The sequence below is a fragment of the Myotis brandtii genome, unplaced genomic scaffold, assembly GCF_000412655.1.
Source record: "Myotis brandtii unplaced genomic scaffold, ASM41265v1 scaffold276, whole genome shotgun sequence".
Lineage (NCBI taxonomy): Eukaryota > Metazoa > Chordata > Mammalia > Chiroptera > Vespertilionidae > Myotis > Myotis brandtii.
In genome coordinates, this window is record NW_005360509.1 from 35,931 (window position 1) to 56,208 (window position 20,278).

Consider the following 20,278-nt stretch of genomic DNA (forward strand, 5'->3'; position numbering starts at 1 on the left):
TTTTGCATATGTTTTGTTAAATGTACTCATGAGTATTTTGTTTTTTGATGCTATAGGAAGTGGCAGTTAAAATTTTATTTTCCAATTGTTTGCTGTTAAGAAAAATATAATTGATTTTTATGTAATAATCTTGTCATAACCTTAAAAATTCTTATTTTAATAGCTGAGGATACCTGAGGCTTTTCTATATCAATAATCATAATTTGCAAACATTGTCCATTTTATTTTTTCTTTTCTTTTTAAAAATATTTTTATTATTTTAGAGAGAAAGGGAGAGAGATTGAGAGATAGAAACATTGATGACAGAAACATCATTGATCAGCTCCCTCCTGCATGACCCTTACTGGGGAGAACCCGAAACCCAGGTATGCGCCCTGACCTGGAATTGAACCATTACTTCTTGACTCCTGGGTCAATGCTCAACCACTGAGCTACACCAGCTGGGCAATTTCTTATTTTCTAATCTTTATGTTTTTTCTTGCCTTTTGCATAGATATATGGTAAAATGTTGAATTTTATAAAAATTCACAAATGGGTATTGAACTTTGTCAAATGTCTTTTCTATATCTATTTTCAGAAAAATTTAAGCTCCTTCTAAAAGCTTGTCCAGACAGAGCACCAAATTTGGGAAATAGTGTTTACTTATTCAATCTTTTCCCTACCCACAACCACCCACCATGACAGAGGTGTCAAAGTGGATTCTGCACAAGACCACCATCTGGCTAGTAAGTGACAGAGACTTACAGGGCTCAGACACAAACCTCCCGATGTTCAAGCTCCTGTTCTTTCATCAGCACCATGGTGGCCTCAGAGTAGTTAAATATAAGAATTCTCATAGCAATACTTTTATTTTTTATTTTTATTTTCATCAATAAAATGCAACATACATATTATACCGAACAATAAAAGCTAATGGGACAAAAGAATCATTAACTTTTAAGGTGGGAGACAACATAAAACATTGGCATTCCTTGTGACATACAATTTTTCAATTAAATCACAGTTTTAGAAAAGAGTTGAAAAATGCCTGAAAGAAAACATGTTATTTTAAAGTTAAGGCGCACGTGTATGTAAACCTACTGAAAATGCTGGAAAGAAACATTTCAATCCATGTTATATAATGTTTTATTAAGTGATATATTTATGGAAAAGAATTGAAAATGCCTATCAGAAACTAGGAACTATTCAATCCCACAATTTATAGTCTTTTCAGGCATGTGATACATTTGTGAAAAATAGTTGAAATATGCTTGATAAAAGAAGGGTCATGTTAATCTAATCCTACTTTTCAGTCACTTGCGATAGAGGAAAAGCAGTTGAAAAATGCCTGCAAGAAGAGATGACTATTAATCCCTACACTTGAAAACCTGCATCTCAGTATGGTTAAACACACAAGACAATGACCAAGGGACAGGAACTCTCTCAAAGCATACCACAGATAACAGTTACAGAGTATTTTTGGCTTCAAGATTTTGCTAAGAATATTTTACATTATTAAATGTATATTATTAAGTGTACACTGAAAACTAACTGAAGTGACAAATAAGACTCAGGGACAGTTTGTAACAAAAGTTGTTAAAGTCCATTAATTTTTTCCCAAGAAAAGCAAGTGAGGTAGTTTATACTGTGTATACATTATAAAGAAATTAACATTCCAGTTTGTTCGAAGGTCATTCACTCCAAAAATTATATCCCCAAGTGAGCTGCTTAGCAAAGGGATTCTTTTTTGCAGAATAAAAAAGTGAGCCAGTTCTAGGTTGTTTTTTTTTAAATGAGTAAGTGTTCCTAAAATGTTAATTTTCTCTTGTTCTTTCCTGGATATTATTTTCCTAACTGTACACCAAGGGCAGTAGGGGTGAGGTGGGGTGGGAAGGTATTAAAAACAGAATTTAAAAGCCCAGTCTGACTGCTCTTGTTTGCAAATATACTATTCATTTTTACAGATTGCCATAATTATTTTAAAACAACTCTTGATAAGGCAAAGATAGTTTTTCAATACTTAGGTGGCATGCATTTTTAAATTTCAATTGTAAGGGTTTGTTTATTCTTTAAAGATAAAATTAGTAAAAAAAAACAAAACAAAACCCCTTTTTATTTACATAAAATTAGTCTGTGTGTCTACTGAAAATTCTTCTCTAATCAGTTAACCCTATGACTAAGAATAAAAGTTATCATTGGATAATGCTATTGGTATTGACATGGCCTTCTATATAATACAGTTATTTGAAAGGTGTCACACATCCTTGAATACATTAAAGTGATTAAAGTCATTGACTCAGTTAAGTCTCTGACCTATGAAAACACACAAAGTGGCTAAGAAATTCAGAAACTTATTGTTTTTACCTGTCATCTGCTAGCAATTTATTTCAAACTGATGACAAGTGAGGTAAATCTTGAAATCCTTAGAACTTATGTATAGGTTCTAATGTATTTTCAATAAAAAGAAAATGAAAACTCCTAAATAAAAAAATGGAATGAATAGATTCATGAATTTTCTATATAAACAATTTATTCTAAATGATAAGAAATACAGTGAGATAAATCAATCATTATTTTCATATATACATAGAAGTGTAAGGTAGTAAATTTGAAGAGTTTCTTCCATGTGTGTAGGCATATATTACTGCCATCTTATGTCTTGGAACTTAGTAACAACATAAAGTGAAATGTTTATTCCTGTTGTTTAAATTGAAAAAATGATAAAAGCATTTTTTCAGACTTTTGAAATTCATTATGTAAACTCATATGTCATCAATTACCCACATACTGAAAGCTAATGAAATGTAAGTCTAAACTTACAGAACATGTTTCTTTCCTAATGCGTTTTCAGGAAAAGGAAATGAGATTCTCAAACAAATAAAATGAATAGATATTTGAGTTTTCTACAAAAATATAGCAAAATCTTAATGACCAGAAACTGAATTATCAACATGCTGAATATAAGTAATGTTTTTATAGACATCAAGGCATACTGCAGCATATAAAAATTTCTTGTATATGTGGTCTTTAATTATCGCATGTTTTGAGACTTGGTAAGCAGATATGTTTTCTGTGATTGTGAGCAATTTTGTCTCTTGTTTGAACTGCAAGAGAGTCGTTTGAGTGTCAAAGCTCATTAAAACTGATATAAAGTCAACAAAATACCAATCTGTGGATTCTAATCCAAAGCATGTGGGATAAATGAGACGGCGGCCCCATTTCTAGCTCACCCCAGAAGGACTATATCTGCGTTCTCAAGATGAAAGGCAGAGCAGTCTGGCCCTTCTGCATATTTTAGATTTGCTTTCAATTACAATCATGGGGACTGTGTGTTCTTATCAATTTCAGGTCTGAAAATGGCTCCACAGGATCTTGATAGCGAGACAGTTTTCCGCTTACAAAATATGCATCTGATTTTAAAACCTGATGCTAATCCCCAGTGCTTGGCCATGACTATGATTGATGAACAGAAACAAAACCTGCTTTTACAGCATGCAAAATCTGAATGTAACGGTATTTTTAAGCACTCGTGGATAAAGGCAGTTCTGTATTTTTAAACTGGGGTTGTAGAAGTGACTATCTACAGTTGTAAAATATAAAAAGTGATATGTTTGGTCAGAAAAGGAAATCAATGCCCGGCACATGGAAAGCTATTCATTGAGCACCATAATCACGATGAGAAAAATAGAGGCTCTGTGACTTTTGACTACACAGAAGGTTATGAAAACATAAGAATACCCTTTGTCAAACTAAGCTTGCCTAGGTGGCCCTGTGCTCATAAGGGAATAAGCTTTATAACTGTAAATTTTCACCAGTCCAAGAAAAAGAAATGTTCATTTGCACCAGAATGCTGATTATCATGATACAGTACAACGTACATAATAGTACAGTGTCTTTAAACAGAAGTTTCTCCTTCAATTCAGGAGAAAGTCAGAGCATAAATAGTGTATGTGTAACTTTAGAAACTGATTCCACTAGAAAGTAGAGCTGAATTATTTTATAGAGTGGAGGTTACTGATATTTCTGGCATTCTTGCTTACACAGGACAATATATGTATATATAGCATAAGTACAAAAAAGTCTTTTTTCCACCTCTTGTGTTTGGTAGCATTTGCTACATAGAGAAGTGTTTCTTATCCCTAGATAAGGATCAAGTTCATTTCTGCTATAGCCAACGTACTAGAAATGATCAGAATTCCTGTTCTCGATTAGTCTTTCTTCAGAAGGATCATGACCTCTTTCTTTCACTCTTATCAAGGAACTGTCATGAGAAAGCTTTAGTTCAAATGATTAACCATATCCTCTTCCATAGTTCATGCTGACAATGCTGGGAGACACCGCTTGAGCTGAGAAACACCACGAGGGTTATAGGAACAAACATGTCAAAAGCAGCCTTTTTTCCCCCTACTTAATGTAGAATTTTCTTGGCATATTAAACATAATAGCTGCCATCTTGAGGGTATTTCAAAAACTTGATTGGGGTTTAATGACCCATTCTGCTTGAGGATTTACATGATATACATCCAATATGTAAGCATCTGGATCCAAGCAATGCTGTCCTAAGGAAAGAGAAAATCAGAGCATGTTTTTAAGAGTGAACACTTCTGAGTATGTGTGTATGTGCACGTATGTGTGAGTTTGTAAGGTTTCGATAAGGCCACTGTAGTTCTCTTAGCCAAAAGTAAGTACAGTAAGCACTTTCCTTATTGTTTTTAGAGTTGAGTACTTTAGTTATTAAATATTTCCATGCCTTTACTGATGATTGAACAAGCAATAAACAATTAAAATATATAATGAGACAAAAAATTTAGATGGCCGTCACAGTGTACTTACACAAATCTAGAAGGTACAGCCTACTACTGTAATTATGTGTGCTATATTTTTATATGACTGGCAGCAGAGTAGGCTTGTTTATACTGGCATCACCACAAATGTGTGACTAATGCGTTCTGCTATATATGACAGCTACAATGTCACTAGGCAAGATGGCCAATGTCACAGTGTACTTACACAAATCTAGAAGGTACAGCCCCCTACTGTAATTATGTGTGCTATATTTTTATATGACTAGCAGCAGAATAGGCTTCTTTACACTGGCATCACTACAAATGTGTTCTGCTATATATGACAGCTACAATGTCACTAGGCAATAGGAATTTTTCTGCTCCAATATAATCTAATGGGACCACTGTCATATATACAGTCATTTGTTGACCAAAAACATGACTGTAGATACATTTTAAAGATTCTTATCAAAGCTTGTCTGTCTTCCTTCCTTCCCTCCTTTCTTTCTTTGTTTCTTCCTGGCTGTTAAGTACTTAAAATAAATCCCATGTGAAATTGTGGAAAATACATATCAACCACAGGCAAATTGTTTCCTAGACTCACCACATTTATTAGGAAAAATATGGCAAGGACTTGTTTCAGGTATAAAATGATCATTTATAATGTAATACCTGTCCTCTAATGGTTTTACAGATAGTAACTTGACCAAGACTAGAGAAGATTAAAAGCAAGTTCATTTTAATTTCTTTACGATGGATACAATGCCCATAGGTAGAAGATCTGGAAATAACAACAAAAAGATCATTCTATGTGATAAAATACATGTGAAAAATTTTATATACAGTGTGTTTGAAATTCATATTAAAGTCTCAAGCAAAACTACCAAGATCTGACTGCTCGCTTGAGTCATTCATTTATCACCTACTTATTGAGAGTTATCATGTTCCAGGAACGATTCTAGGGGCTGGGGCTACAGCAATGCATCAGACAGTCAAAAGTACTTGCCCTATGGTACTCACATTCTAAAAGTGGTAAAGGCTACTAGGAAATAAGCTAGTATAATGTAAAGCAAGTCTGATAATGATGAGAACATCAGAGAACAACGAAGCATGGAAGGAACATAGAGAAGATATAATCCAGGAAGGTTTATTGAGAAGGTGATATTCATCAAAGGCCTGCATGAGGGAGCGAGGAATGAACAATCTAAAAGAGAGAGAGTTCTAGGCAAAAGTCAGCAAATGCAAAGACCCAAAGCAGAGTGTGCCCAGTGATTGAATACACAAGGTTGGTGTTTGAGGGAAAGTCAGGATGTAAATGTGAGAGGCATCAACATACAGGTGTATTCAAAGCAAGGAGATAAACTGAGCTCCCCAAGGAAGTTAAATGTAGATAAAGAAGAGGTGGAAGGACTGAACCCTACAGCTCTCCAATCTTAAGAGGGTGAGAGGATAAGTAATGGGCAAAAGACACCCATGAGTAGCCAGCGTAGTGGGAGGGAAGCCAGAAGCTTAGGTTGTCCTTGAGACCAGATGAAGAAAGTGTTTTTCAAAGAAGGGAAAGATCAACTCAGGTAGTTATAAAGACAGGCTGAATTGTTGGATTTCACAAGGTAAGAGTTCTCTGGTGACCTAGACAAGAGAGCAATTGTGATTAAGTGTTGAAAGCTAAAGCTTGACTGGAGTGGTTTCAAGAGTGAACAAGAGGAAGAAATGGAAGTTTAGACAACTGATTCTAGGAGTTTTTGCTGTAAAGCAGAACAAAAATGGGTGTTGACTGGAAGGGGGTCAAGAGAGAATTTTGTAAAAATGAGAGACATGTCCTGGCTGGTGTGGTTCAGGGCATGCACTGAAAGGTTGGCGGTTCTATTCCTGGTCAGGGCACATGCCTGGATTGTGGGCTTGATCCCCAGAAAGGAGGTATGCAGGAAGCAGCCCATCCATGATGCTTCTTTCTCATTCATGTTTCTCTCTCTCTCCCTCTCTCCCTTCCTCTGTCTCTCAAATCAATAAAAAACAAATTTAAAAATGAGAGACATTACCAAATTTTTATGCAGATAGAAATGATGCAGTTGGAGGGAAAGCTGATGATACAAGAGAGAATGGGGGAATACCTGGATCAAGGTCCTGACTGGGCAGGGGGGATATAAAGTGAGACTTGAGTGGGAGAGCTGGTCTTAAATAGGAGCACAGATATTTCCTCTGGACTGTGAGGAAGGCAAGCAGAAGACACAGACACAGAAGAAAGCAGAGGGAATTTTCTTTGGATTCCTTTTTCTTTTTTAAAATATTTTTTACAGAGAGGAATAGAGAGTTAGAAACATCGATGAGAGAGAAACATTGATCAGCTGCCTCCTGCACATCCCCCACCGGGGATGTGCCCGAAACCAAGTACATGCCCTTGACCAGAATCGAACCCGGGACCCCTCAGGCCGCAGGCTGACGCTCTATCCACTGAGCCAAACTGGTTAGGCTCTGGATTCCTTTTTCACCGTCAGGGAAATAGGAAGAATGAAGTTGGGCTACTAGTGAAAATAGGGAAGTTAACTAAACGTTCCATGATGTTCTTTCCTTTGTTTTGCAAGAATCTCCAGAAAGAGATTTTCCAACTTTGAGGCACATTTAAAAGATCCAAAAGTCTACTCTATATAAACTAAAATATTCACATTTAAATTCTGAAAATATTTTAGGAAAGTCATACTGTTTTTACATGAGATTAAAAAATAAAAAATTCACTGATTTTGAGTTTATGTCTCAGAAACTTATAAAATATACTTTTATAATAATGTCATATTTCTTTTACAGTAACCAGAGAATTTAGGAGTAAAAATGTTAAAGAACCCTTACCTATATTTCCTCCAATTTCATATAACCTTTGGTTCTGAATTTTAATGCATTCTGAAGAACCATGACTGAAAAAAAGAGAAAGCAACATAAGTTTAACCCTTTCATAATCGGAGGTTAATCTGTAGATCAAATAACCATGGCAACAAACAATTCATTCTACCTTGAGTGAAATACACCCACAAATCATTATGACTGAAGTTATGATAAAAGCTTTTTGTTTGACACAGACTTCCACGGCAACTGGGGCCCATTTATCCACAACTGTCAGCTCCATTTAGAGAGGTAACTGCTACTGACATATCACACTGGCCAAGGAGCAGCTGGGTGCTTCATTATGCCTGGTCATTGGTCGCATCACTCTTAGTTCAAAAAAGTCAGGTTTCATTTCCATATTTTCCCAAAACTGAATGGGATTCTCTCCTCAGCCCATGTCACATTTCTAAGCTTGACTAATTAATGCTTTGCTACTGTCTAACATTGATTTCATTCCATGACTTTGCCCTATAGTAAAAGTCACTCAGAGAAATGATTGCCCCATGAAATTTTTCTACCCCAGACTAGAATGCTAGCGTAGAAAAATCTGAAAAGACCATTTCTGATCTCTCTCCCACTTCAGGAATGACTTTCAGCTTGATTTCTTCAAAAAGATTTTTCTCACTATTGTGAGGAAGAATATGTACGCTCTCCTTTGTTTTTTTTAAATTAAACTTTTTGAAATAATTGTAAATTTGAATGTAGTTGTAAGAAATAATACAGACAGATCCTGTGTGCCCTTTACCCAATTTCCTCTAATAGAAAAGTCTTTAAAGACTAGTGCAATATTACAACCATGATGCTAAATGATTCAGTCAAGATATGGAACATGCCCTGGACCGTGTTTCTCAGTGGTTAGAGCATCAGCCCACACACCTAAAGGGCACAGGTTCAATTCCCGGTCAAGGGCACGTATATGGGTTGCAGGTTCAATCCCTAGTCGGGGTAGGAGGCAACTAATCCATGTGTCTCTCTAACATTGATGTTTCTCTCTTTCTCTCTCTCCCCCTCCTTCCTTTTTACTCTCTCTAAAAATCAATGGAAAAAATATCCTCGGGTGAGGATTAAACAACAACAAAAAAGAGACAGTACATTTCCATCACCACGAGATCCCTCCTTTCCCCTTTATAGTCACCCCATCCCTCTCTCCCTGTCCCTATCCATACCCCCATCCTCTATCCCTCTATCTACATTTCTATAAATTTGTCATTTGAAAATGTTATGGAAATGGAAATGGAAACATACAGTATGGAATTCTTTTGTATTGGTTTTTTCCCCAGCGGTATAAATTCCCTGGATATTCATTCAATTTGCTAAATTTTATTGCTGAATAGCATACCATGGTATGGACGTACTGTAGTTTGTTTAGTCATTTGCCTGTTAGAGAACACCTGGGTTTTTTCCAGTTTTTATTATTATAGATAAAGCTGCTGTAAGCATTTGTGCACAGCATTTTGTGGGAACATGGGTCTTAATTTCGTTGAGATAAATGCCCAGGAGTGTAAATGCTGGGTTCACATGATAACTGCATATTTAGTTGTATAAGAAACTATCAAACTGGTTTACAGAATGACTGTACCATTTCACATTCCCATCAGCAATGCATGAGTGATCAAGTTTCTCTATGTTTTTGTCATTATTTGGTCTTATCATTTTTTTTTATTTTAGCCATTCTTATAGGTGTCTAATGATTAAAGATGCTGAATATTTCTTCATGTGCATATTTGTCATCTGCATATCCTTTCTGGTGATAAAAAGGAACAACAACAAAAATCAATTGTATTGATTTTTGTTATTTGTTTTTACTGTTGAGTTTTGAGTGTTCTTTACATATTCTAGATACTAGACCTTTTTAAAAATATATATATTTCATTGATATTTTACAGAGAGAAAGGGAGAGGGATAGAGAGTTAGAAACATCGATGAGAGAGAAACATCGATCAGCTGCCTCCTGCACAGCCCCCACCAGGGATGTACCCGCAACCAAGGTACATGCCCTTGACCAGAATCGAACCTGGGATCCTTCAGTCCGCAGGCCGATGCTCTATCCACTGAGCCAAACCGGCTAGGGCTAGACCTTTTTTGAATATGTGGTCTGTAAATATTTTCTTTCAAGTCTTTAGCTTGTCTTTTCATCATTTTTATTGGTTCTTTCAGTGTATATTTCAATTTTGATAAAGCCTAATTTATAAATTTTTATCTCTTATGGATCATGCTTTCAATGTTAAGTCTAAGAATTCTTCACTAGCCTTATATCACAAAAGTTTTGTTGTAAGCAATTTTCCAAAAGTTTTTATGTTTTACACTTAATTCCATTATCCATTTTGGGTTAATTTTTGTATAAAATGTGAGGTTTAAATCAAGGGTCATTTCTGGGTGTTTTTTTTTTTTTTTTGCTCATGAATGTCCAAAATTTCTTTCTACAAAAGGTATACATGAGCATATAGAAACAACTTTGTAAGTAGAAATCTATTGGATGCCCAAATTCCTCAAATGGAATTTCAAGTCCCTCTATTACTGCCCAAGGGTAACTATTTACAGTGTTATAGGTATCAGGGCCAGCAGCAGAAAAGGAGTAAATGTTTGGGGCTCCTGTTGGCCTCTGTCTACCCTTCTTTTTTATGAAAGCTTTATATGTATGAACTTATATAGTAGTAATCATACAAAAAGTGTACACATCATATAACCAGCTTCCATATCTAAAAAAGGAACTTTTCAACATTATTTACAATAGCCAAAATATGGAAACAACCTAAGTGTCCATTGATGGATAAATGGATAAAGAAAATGTAATATATATGATGGAATATTATTCAATCATCAAAATGATACCTTGCTATTTGCAATAAAAACATGGATGGAGCTTCAGGGCATGATGCTAAGTGAAATAAGTCCTACAGAGAAAGACAAATAGCACATGATCTCATTTATATGTGGAATCTAAAAATACAAAACCACCACCACAACCGAAAAGCAGTCTCACAGATACAGGGAAAAGATTGGTAATTGCCAAGGTAAGGGGGTGGAGTGGGGGGAATGAGTGAAGGGGGTACAAACTTCCAATTATAAAATAAATAAGTCATGGTGATATAATGTACAACGTGATGGTATATTTGAAAGTTTCTAAGAGAGTAGATCTTAAAAGTTTTCATCACAAGAAAAAAATGTAACTGTACAGTGACAAATATTAACTAGACTTAATGTGGTGATAATTTTGCAATATATACAACTCTCAAATTATTATGCTGTATGCCAGAAATGAATGTTATATGTTAATTATACCTCAATTAAAAAAAAGAAAATAAAGAATCCCACTTGTAGAAGTTCCTTTAAATAAACCAAAACTTCTGTTACTGACAATTCTCTGGCCTACTAACTTCTTACTCTACTTTTGACTTTTCACTTATTGGTAAAGTTTCCAAAGTAACTGGTTCTAATTTTTCAAAAAGGCCAAATTTGTAAATTCCTGGAAAGTTACTCTCTGATAAAAGTTCATCATCTTTGTACAGAGACCTTTATTCACGTTTACTCACCTGTTCTCATACTGAAATTTTGCCAGTATGTCTTTGGCTTTGGTTTGACTACTGAGCTGAATGGCCATGGAAACCTTCGAAAGACGTGGAGCATGGACTCTTATGACTCCTTCAGGCACATCAGACTGACAATGAGGAAAAATTCAGTACATTCTGTCAAACTAGGATGAACACCAATCAGTTCAATGTTTGCACTTAAGAGACATACAAACCAGTGGCACTCTGAACTAGGAAAACATGTAAACATGACTAATATTTAACCAGAATGAAACACTGCTTTCTTTTTAACGGGAGATTCGATAAAACTTAACCTGGAATTTTACTGTCACCACAAGCTTAGGTCGTATATAATGCCTTAAAATCATGAGAGGAGTAGACCTGGGTTATAACAAAACAACTAAAGTTTCTATTACTGCATTTCCTTGAACAATCCTATATAATAAAAGGGTAACATGCAAATCAACCGAACAGTGAAAAACTGGTCGCTATGACGCACACTGACCACCCGGGGGCAGACACTCAATGCAGGAGCTGCCCCCTGGTGGTCAATGAGCTCTGACAGGGGGAGCGCTGCTCAACCAGAAGCCAGGCCCACTGCTCAAGGCTGGCGAGGACTGCAGTGGTGGTCTCTGCAGCAGCAAATAGGATGTCACACTGATGCTTCCTGTGGGGAGAAAACCAGTCGCTATGACGCACACTGACCACCCGGGGGCAGACACTCAATGCAGGAGCTGCCCCCTGGTGGTCAATGAGCTCTGACAGGGGGAGCGCTGCTCAACCAGAAGCCAGGCCCACTGCTCAAGGCTGGCGAGGACTGCAGTGGTGGTCTCTGCAGCAGCAAATAGGATGTCACACTGATGCTTCCTGTGGGGAGAGGGCCTAAGCCATCAATCGGACATCCCCCCAAGGGCTCCCAGACTGTGGGAGGGCGCAGGCTGGGCTGCGGGACCCCCCTTCCCTCCTGAGTGGACAAATCTCGTGCACTGGACCTCTAGTATTCTAAATAAGCCTACTGTAAGCAGAGTTCTATATTTCAATATATTTTAATGTCAGCCTGAAAAAGTCAAAAATCAATTAGAAAATATGACTTTTTAAGTATCCCTTTTCTTTAGTCAGCCCAAAGTGAACTCCAGATGGACACTTGAGACTTGATCCCTCCACGTGTGCTAATAACATTGTGAAGGGCAGACATGGACCGCTATTGGGAAAGAGAATGTCTCTGCTTTTATGTAACATAATTGGCTTGGGGACTCTGGAACTCCCATCGAAATGAAATATTAAAAAATGTTGCCCTGACCGGTTTGGCTCAGTGGGTAGAGCATCAGCCTGCGGACTGAAGGATCCCAGGTTCAATTCTGGTCAAGGGCATGTACCTTGGTTGCAGGCACATCCCCAGTGACGGGTGTGCAGGAGGCAGCTGATCAATGTTTCTCTCTCATCGATGTTTCTAACTCTCTATCCCTCTCCCTTCCTCTCTGAAAAAAATCAATAAAATGTATTTTAAAAAATAAAAAAAATATTTTTAAAAAAATGTTGCTTTCTAATTAATAGAAATTTCTGTTTTGTCAGGATTGATTGGAAAATTCCTTTGTTTCAAAATTTTGAGTGTTTTAATGATTAATTCTCTAACTATAGGTGAATAGAAACAAGTTTCTATTTGTTTGAGGGTCTGGCTACTCTTCAGGTAATTATTATAAATCTGTATATTCTCAAAAGGTGAAATTGTTGATGTAGGTTTATGTGAAGTGATTCAATATCTACCCTAGAAAGAATGTTATGTGTTGAATTGTGTTCCCCACAAAAGGTATGTTGAAGTCCTCACCCCCAATACCTGAGAATATGACTTTATTTATAGGGTCATTGCAGATATAATAGCTAAGATAAGCTCATACCAGAGTAGGGAAGGCCCTTAATCCAGTGTGACTGGTGTCCTTAAAAGAGGAGAAGAGACAGGGACACATACACAGGGTGAATGCATATAAAGACAGAGGCAGTGATTGGGATGCAATGACAAGCTAAGGAATGTAAATATTGATGGCATTGTGAAAATCTATAAATGAAGTCAAGAATAGGTTCTGCTTTCATGGCCCTCAGAAGAAATCAACCAAACCAATTCCTTGATTTTGGACTTTTAGCCTCCAGAACTATGGGGAGTGAATTTCTATTGTTTTAAGTAATCCAGTCTGTGGTACTTTGTTATGGCGGTACTAGAAAACGAATACAAAATATTTTAAAATAGGGTTGATTCTTATAGGACTATTCTACCATTCCCAGCAGAACCAGGAGAGAATGGTAGGAAATACACATACAGGATGTAGACTTGGAATGGGGCAGAGTGCCCCTGCTTCATTGCAGCCAAGATTGTATTCTTAAGCTACCCTTGTTCATTTCATATCCTTCCCCTCCCATCTCTCCAGAAGCCTCTGTAAGATAAATTCCATACCCCTGACATTATCGAACCTGTGATCATAAAAATCACATTTCCTTCTAATTTCTACTTGTGTAGAGATGCCTAACCACACATTTTGAATCATCATTTAGTTGTGTCACAATAAAAATGTCAAGTTTGAAGGATATGCCATGACCAAAATTATACACAGATACCCTGGATGTAGCCAGGGAATACTATGTAGGAAGTTAATAATTAGGGAGGAAAGGAAATTATTTGTTTTCTTACCATTCTTCTTAAAGAGGGTGATTTTTGTAGTACCTTTGAAGTCTTGGGGCTTGTAACCTAAATAAAACACATTTAGTTTTTAGGATTAATGTTGGAAAGACAAACATATGCTGCTGTTGGAAGTACAAACTGGTACAATCTTTATGGAAAATATTTTGGAATATTTACCAAATTATAAAATAAATATGTACTTTAATCCAGCAATTCCAAATCTACAAATTTATCCTACAAATATACTTCATTTTTGAAAAGTGACATAAAACAAGTTTATTCACTGATATAAAACTCTTCAAAAGCCTGGACACCATCTAACTGTTCATAGTATGGGGTAGCTTAAATAAATTATGATGTGTCTGTGGAATATCGTGCAAAAGAAGCAGAGAAGAAGGCTTTGTGGACCGATGTGGAATAATCACCAAGGTGCAGGACAGTGTTTTATGTGTGTTATATCATTCATGGAAAAAAGTGGGGAGGACATTTACTCATATCCGCTTGTATGTGCACAGTTTTCTCCGGAAGTACATACACCTGCAAGTTCCTGTGGACATACAACCTGCATTGGTAGCATCATTTGTCTCTGAGAGAGGAAGTCAAGGTATCCAATTTTTATTCTATTGTCTTTCTTACCTTTTGAATTTTTTAACCTTTCAATGAACTGTCTATTCCAATCAAACTTAAGAATTAAAAACATGGTATAGTACAAGAGAACTGAAGAAAGACTATTTCTTCATCTTTAAGTGTTGCTTCCATGATACTTACAACTTTTAAATTCTGCCTTGGTTTTAATTTACAATTAAAATAATTTATGTTTATATAGCATTGTACAATTTACAAAGTGCTTACACACATTTTATGAGTTGATGCTAATGATAACTCTGTGAGATAGAAAACACTACTTCCTCCACCCCCACTCCAATTTATAATAAACCTGAGATTCAAATAAAAACTAATTCGCCAAGGCTCCTACAGCAAAGCCTGACCTGACCTCAGTTTCAGCTCTGAACATATCATACTTTGCCATTAAAATTGTTCACAGTGAAAATGGCAGAGTAAGGAGTCCAAAAGACTGTCTCTCCATAAAAGCAATGAATAAAGTGGCAAAAATTGTTGGTATCAACTTTTTCAGAACTCTGGATACCACCCCGGAGGTTGCAACCAGAGAGTGCCTAAGTAAGAAAAACAGCTGAATTTTGGTAAGAACAGTAAGCTTTATGGCTTTTTAACTTACCCTTTTCCCATCTCTGTTCCCTAGCTCATTAATAGCCTTGAAAATAACAGCCTGCATTCCTGGTACAGGTCATAGAGGGAGCAAAAGACACCTCACTCACAAAGAATAATTATTTGTTCTGATCTGTCTCATGGTTCCCTGGAACACTGGCTCAAAAGGACTGCCTTTAGCTTGCCTAACCTGGAACTTGATCAGGGATAAAATAGTATAATGTTGAAAACATCTATAGGCAAATGTTTTATCATTGCTGTCTGATGCAGTGGGTAAGAGTTATGGGGGAAAGAGACTAAAAAGCTTTAGAGGCAAGCCTAGAGATCCACATACTTTGAGAAATTAGGGCTCTGAAAGCTCCAACATATTCCAGAGAATCCAGAAGGCCATGACATACTTTGAGAAATTAGGGCTCTGAAAAGCTCCAACATATTCCAGAGAATCCAGAAGGCCATGCACATGTCCAAGGCTGTGCACATGGTTCAGGAAAGACCTGAAAAGAACTTGAACTCTCACCTCTAGCTGACATTCAGGCTCTGCCCTGCCTTCTTACTTAATATTTTACAGAAAGTTCTAGTCAGGGCAATTTAGCAAGAAAAAGGAATAAAAGGCACCCAGATTGGAAAGGAAGAAGGAAAATTCTCATCATAGAAAGCATAACATTATCTTATAGAATCTACACAAACAAAAATAAACTTTTAGAACTAATCAAAGAATTCAGCAAAATTGCAGGATACAACATCAATATATAAAATTCAGTTGTATTTTCATATACTAACACTTAAACACCCCAAAATTAATAAAGAAAACAATATCATTTTCAATCATATCAAAAAAACTGTGTGATCAAGAAAGTGCAAGACTAATACACTAAAAACTATGAAACACTGAAAAAATTATAGAGAACTTTAAAAAATGGAAAGACAACTCATTCTCTTGTACTGGAAAGCTTAATATTATTAGAGTGGCAATACTTCCAAATTAATCTACATATTCAATCCAACCCCTATCAAAATCCCAAGTACCTTTTTTTGCAGAAATGAAAAAGTTGCTTCTAAAATTCATACAGGAATACATGGAATCCAAAATAACCAAATTTGTTTGAAAAATAAAAAGTTGGAGTGCTTACATTTTTCAATTTCAAAACTTAAAACAAAGGTACAGCCCGGCTGATGTGGCTCAGTGGTTGAGCATCACCTATGAACCAGGAGGTCAAGGTTTGATTCCTGGTCAGGACACATGCCCAGGTTGCAGGCTCAAACCCTAGTGGGGGCGTGCAGGAGGCAGTCAATCAATGATGCTCTCATCATTGATGTTTCTATCTTTCCCTCTCCCATCCTTTCTGAAATCATTAAAAAATATTAAAAAAACACACAAAGGTACAGTAATCAAAACAATGTGATACTGGCATATGAATAGCCATATAGATCAATGGAACATAATTAAGATTGTAGACGTGCAGGAGGTCAATCAATGATGCTCTCATCATTGATGTTTCTATCTTTCCCTCTCCCATCCTTTCTGAAATCATTAAAAAATATTAAAAAAACACACAAAGGTACAGTAATCAAAACAATGTGATACTGGCATATGAATAGCCATATAGATCAATGGAACATAATTAAGATTGTAGAAATAAAGTTATACATCTATTATAAATTAATTTTTGACAAAAGTGCCAAGACCATTCACTGGGGAAAGAATAGTCTTTTCAACAAATGGTGCTGGGATAACTGGGCAGCCACATGTAAAAGAATGAATGTGTACCCCTACCTCATATTATCTCCTAAAAACAACTCAAAATGAAGCAAACATATATATATGTTTGTTTATATATAAATATAAACTAAAACTATAAAATTCTTAGACAAAAACATAGGGTTAAATCTTTATGATCTTGGATTTGACAAAGGATTCTTAGAGATGACAACAAAAACATGATCAACAAAAATAGATACAATTACACTTCATCATAAAAACCTTTGTGTGTCAAAGGACACAAATATTTTCAAACTACACATCTGATAAGGGACTTGTATATAGATTATACGAAGTTTTACAACATAATAAAAATTCAAATAACCCAAACAAAAATGAGAAAATATCTGGGTAGATATTTCTCCAAGGAAGATATACAAATGGCCAATAAGCACACGAAAAGATGCTTATATGAGCTGAAGTAGTAATATATGCTACAATATGATGAATTTTGAAAACATTTTGCTAAGTGAAAGATGTCAAACACAAAAGACCATATATTGTATGATTCCATTTATATGAAATGTCCAAAATAGGTAAACTCAGAACAAAAAGTAGATTAATGCTTTTCAGGGGCTGTGAAGAGGGAGTAATGAGGAATGAGTGCTTAATTGGCAAGGGGTTTCTTTTAGGGATGATGAAAGTATTATGGAATCCGATGATGGTGACAGTTGCATGACATTGTGAATGCATCAAAACCAATGAATTGTACATTTCAAAATATTTAAAATGGTGAATTTTCTATTATGTGAATTTTTCTCAAAACAATTTTTTAAAATATATAAATGTCTTGGTTCTACTTGATCTAAAGTCACTTTGCCTATTACCAATAAGGGAATACAGCCATTCATCATGACTGTGATAAATCAACCAGCAGCACTCACCACCTTGGCATTTACCATTCCTTTCCCTGGATGAGCTTTCCCTTCTTTTCTCCCTTCAAAATGCTATCCATCCTTCAACATGCAGCTCGAATTACACTTTTTCCACGAAACTGTTCACAATTTCCCATGATGGAGCACATTTCTTTCTCCTCTGCATGGTCCTTACACATTGTGTGCACAGTTGATCTGGCACCTAATGCATATCCCTAGCTCTCTACACACCTGTCTCCTACATTAGGTGTAAATTCCTTTAAGGGGCAAAGTGAGTTTTATGTATCTCTCTATCCTCCTCAAGGTAAAATGCTATGCCTGACACTCATAATCATCCTCAAGTTAAATTAAAGCAATAAAGATAATTCTTCTAGCCCTCACCGGTTTGGCTCAGTGATTAGAGCACTGGTCTGCAGTCCAAAGAGTTGGGGTTGCATTCCTGGTCAAGGCATGTACCTCGGGTGTGGGTTCGATCCCTAGCCCTGCTGGGTTGGTCAGGGCACATGCGGGAGGCAACCAATCGATGTGTCTCTCTCACATTGATGTTTTTCTTTCTCTCTCTCGCCCCTTTCCCCGCCTCCCTCCCTTCCACTCTGTTTGAAAACAATGGAAAAGTATCCTAGTGTAAGGATATTTTGCACCTCTTTCCATTATTCGCCTCTATACAAGCTGTGCTAATGCAAATATTCTTCAGAATGCAATGAATTTACACAAAACAACCTGAGGCTAAGATATTCTTTCAGAATTCGATCACTAAAGAAGTTTCCTTCTCTATGTATCAGATATTTTAAATTCTTAAATCTAATTCATAGGGACTAAAACATCAACTTTCAGTTTTTGTGAGAACCATTTTAGCTTAAAGTACTTGACAGAATAAAACAGTAAGCATGAGAAAGATATTTCAAAAACGTCAACCAAAATGCATAGCAAAACGAAAAGATCACAGTATTCTGCCATGGACACAATTTCCACAAAGTTTATAGTCACAAGACTGGCATTTGGTGAGAATATAAAATTTCTGGTTCTAAATGACAAGCTACTTTGTGCCTCACTCTGAGAAATAAAAACCTGGGCTGTAACATTTGCATCCATGTTTATTATTACCTCTCGTTCTATGGTCTTCCTCCTTAGCAATTTTTTGACACTTGGGAGCTGCTTCTTTAACAACATGGTGGCTTCATTCATTCTTCGGACTTGATTGATTAAGAAAGATGGGACCTGGAGAAGAAAAACAGCTTGACCTGAAGGAAAACACTTGAATTAAACCTTCCCAGTAGATTCTGTCTTCCGTTACGGTAATTCATAGCCACTCAGTATAATGTGGCATTTGTCCTTGTAAAAATTAGAAAAAACTATTAGAATTCATATTTAAAAAGAGAGGACAAGTTCAGGAGCAGCCCTCAAAGGATGCATAACGATGCTACAGGTAACCTGGGATTATATTCTCATATTTCTTCCCTGTGACTAAGGGCATTGCTTCCTCATGGAGCCATTGTTTCCTGGGTGCTGGTAGACTTGAAAGGAGTACATTAAGGTTATCACACTATTACTCACCTTCCACAGAATTTTCTGGTAGTTGAGCATTAGGCGGATGATGTGGGCTGCAGTGTTTGCTAAGCGTAATTCTTCATAGTCAGAATGCTTGCTTCTGCTGAAGAAAAGGTTTGGTGCCATTATGGTAGAAATGTTCCATATGCTCATTCGGTTCTTTGATTCATTGGCAATCACTTTATTGAAGAATGTCATGAGGGCCTAAGAAGATACAGCATTGTGTCACACTAATGTAAATTATCAAAAGACACCAATGAACATCTTCATCTATTTCTGTACCCATTTACTGTGCCTCAGGAAAATTGTCAGATTATTCTCAGAAGTACAGAATGGCTAAATGTCATGCTCCCCTTTACTTGCTTAAAAGTGCTGATGAGAAATGTGAATAGTTTTCATGGAGTTTATTATAGTGGAATCTCTATGAATAATAGTTTGCATTTTCTTTTCTGTTATCCTAAACAAGTTTGACAAATACTAAAATTAAATAGTAAACTAGGACTAGAAAATACTGTATTGCAAAAAAGATAAATAACATGTAATGTAATTTCATTTTGAAGAAAAGTAATTAAAAAAAAACAACTCTTAATTTAAAGCATCACTGTTAAAAACTACTGTTTTCTTGGGAAAGGAAAATTCATTTTTTTAAAAAAAGTGAGTATCTCATTCCTCAGGCAAAATGTAAACACAATTGAAAAAATTTTTAAATTTTACTTAGTGGATATCATTTTTCCATTGTTTTTCAATTTTGGAATCTTCAGTAGACCAAAGGGAAATGCTTACATGCAGCTGTTTTAAAATGTTTTTTAAAAAGCTTTGAGAAAGCTTAATAACAGTTTGGCTAAGCCAACAAAGTATAAATGTTTATCAGACCTTCTGAAATTCACCTAGAGGACTGAAATCCTGAAGGGAAATGCTCTTTAGTTTCTCAAGTTTGAATTCTGCTGTAGTATTTGTAATGAGAAAATGGACAGCACATAAGAATAATAATAGTTAACATTTATCTGAGGGTTTATTATGAGCCAGGC

General features: G+C 36.1%; 1 protein-coding gene across 1 annotated transcript in view; it reads right to left on the reverse strand.

Moving 5' to 3' along the window:
* Nucleotides 1-856: 856 nt before the first annotated feature.
* The window catches only part of ARHGAP28 (Rho GTPase activating protein 28), a 140,902-nt gene continuing 121,480 nt past the window's right edge, over nt 857-20,278 (reverse strand). Inside the window, exons 11-16 of the mRNA XM_005868747.2 lie at nt 19,257-19,454; nt 18,807-18,920; nt 13,851-13,907; nt 11,174-11,298; nt 7,608-7,672; nt 857-4,538 (exon numbers count right to left, since the gene is read on the reverse strand). Of these exons, the coding sequence (XP_005868809.1) occupies nt 4,444-4,538; nt 7,608-7,672; nt 11,174-11,298; nt 13,851-13,907; nt 18,807-18,920; nt 19,257-19,454 (654 nt within the window). The 3' untranslated portion in view covers nt 857-4,443. The remainder of the gene's footprint in view (nt 4,539-7,607; nt 7,673-11,173; nt 11,299-13,850; nt 13,908-18,806; nt 18,921-19,256; nt 19,455-20,278) is intronic.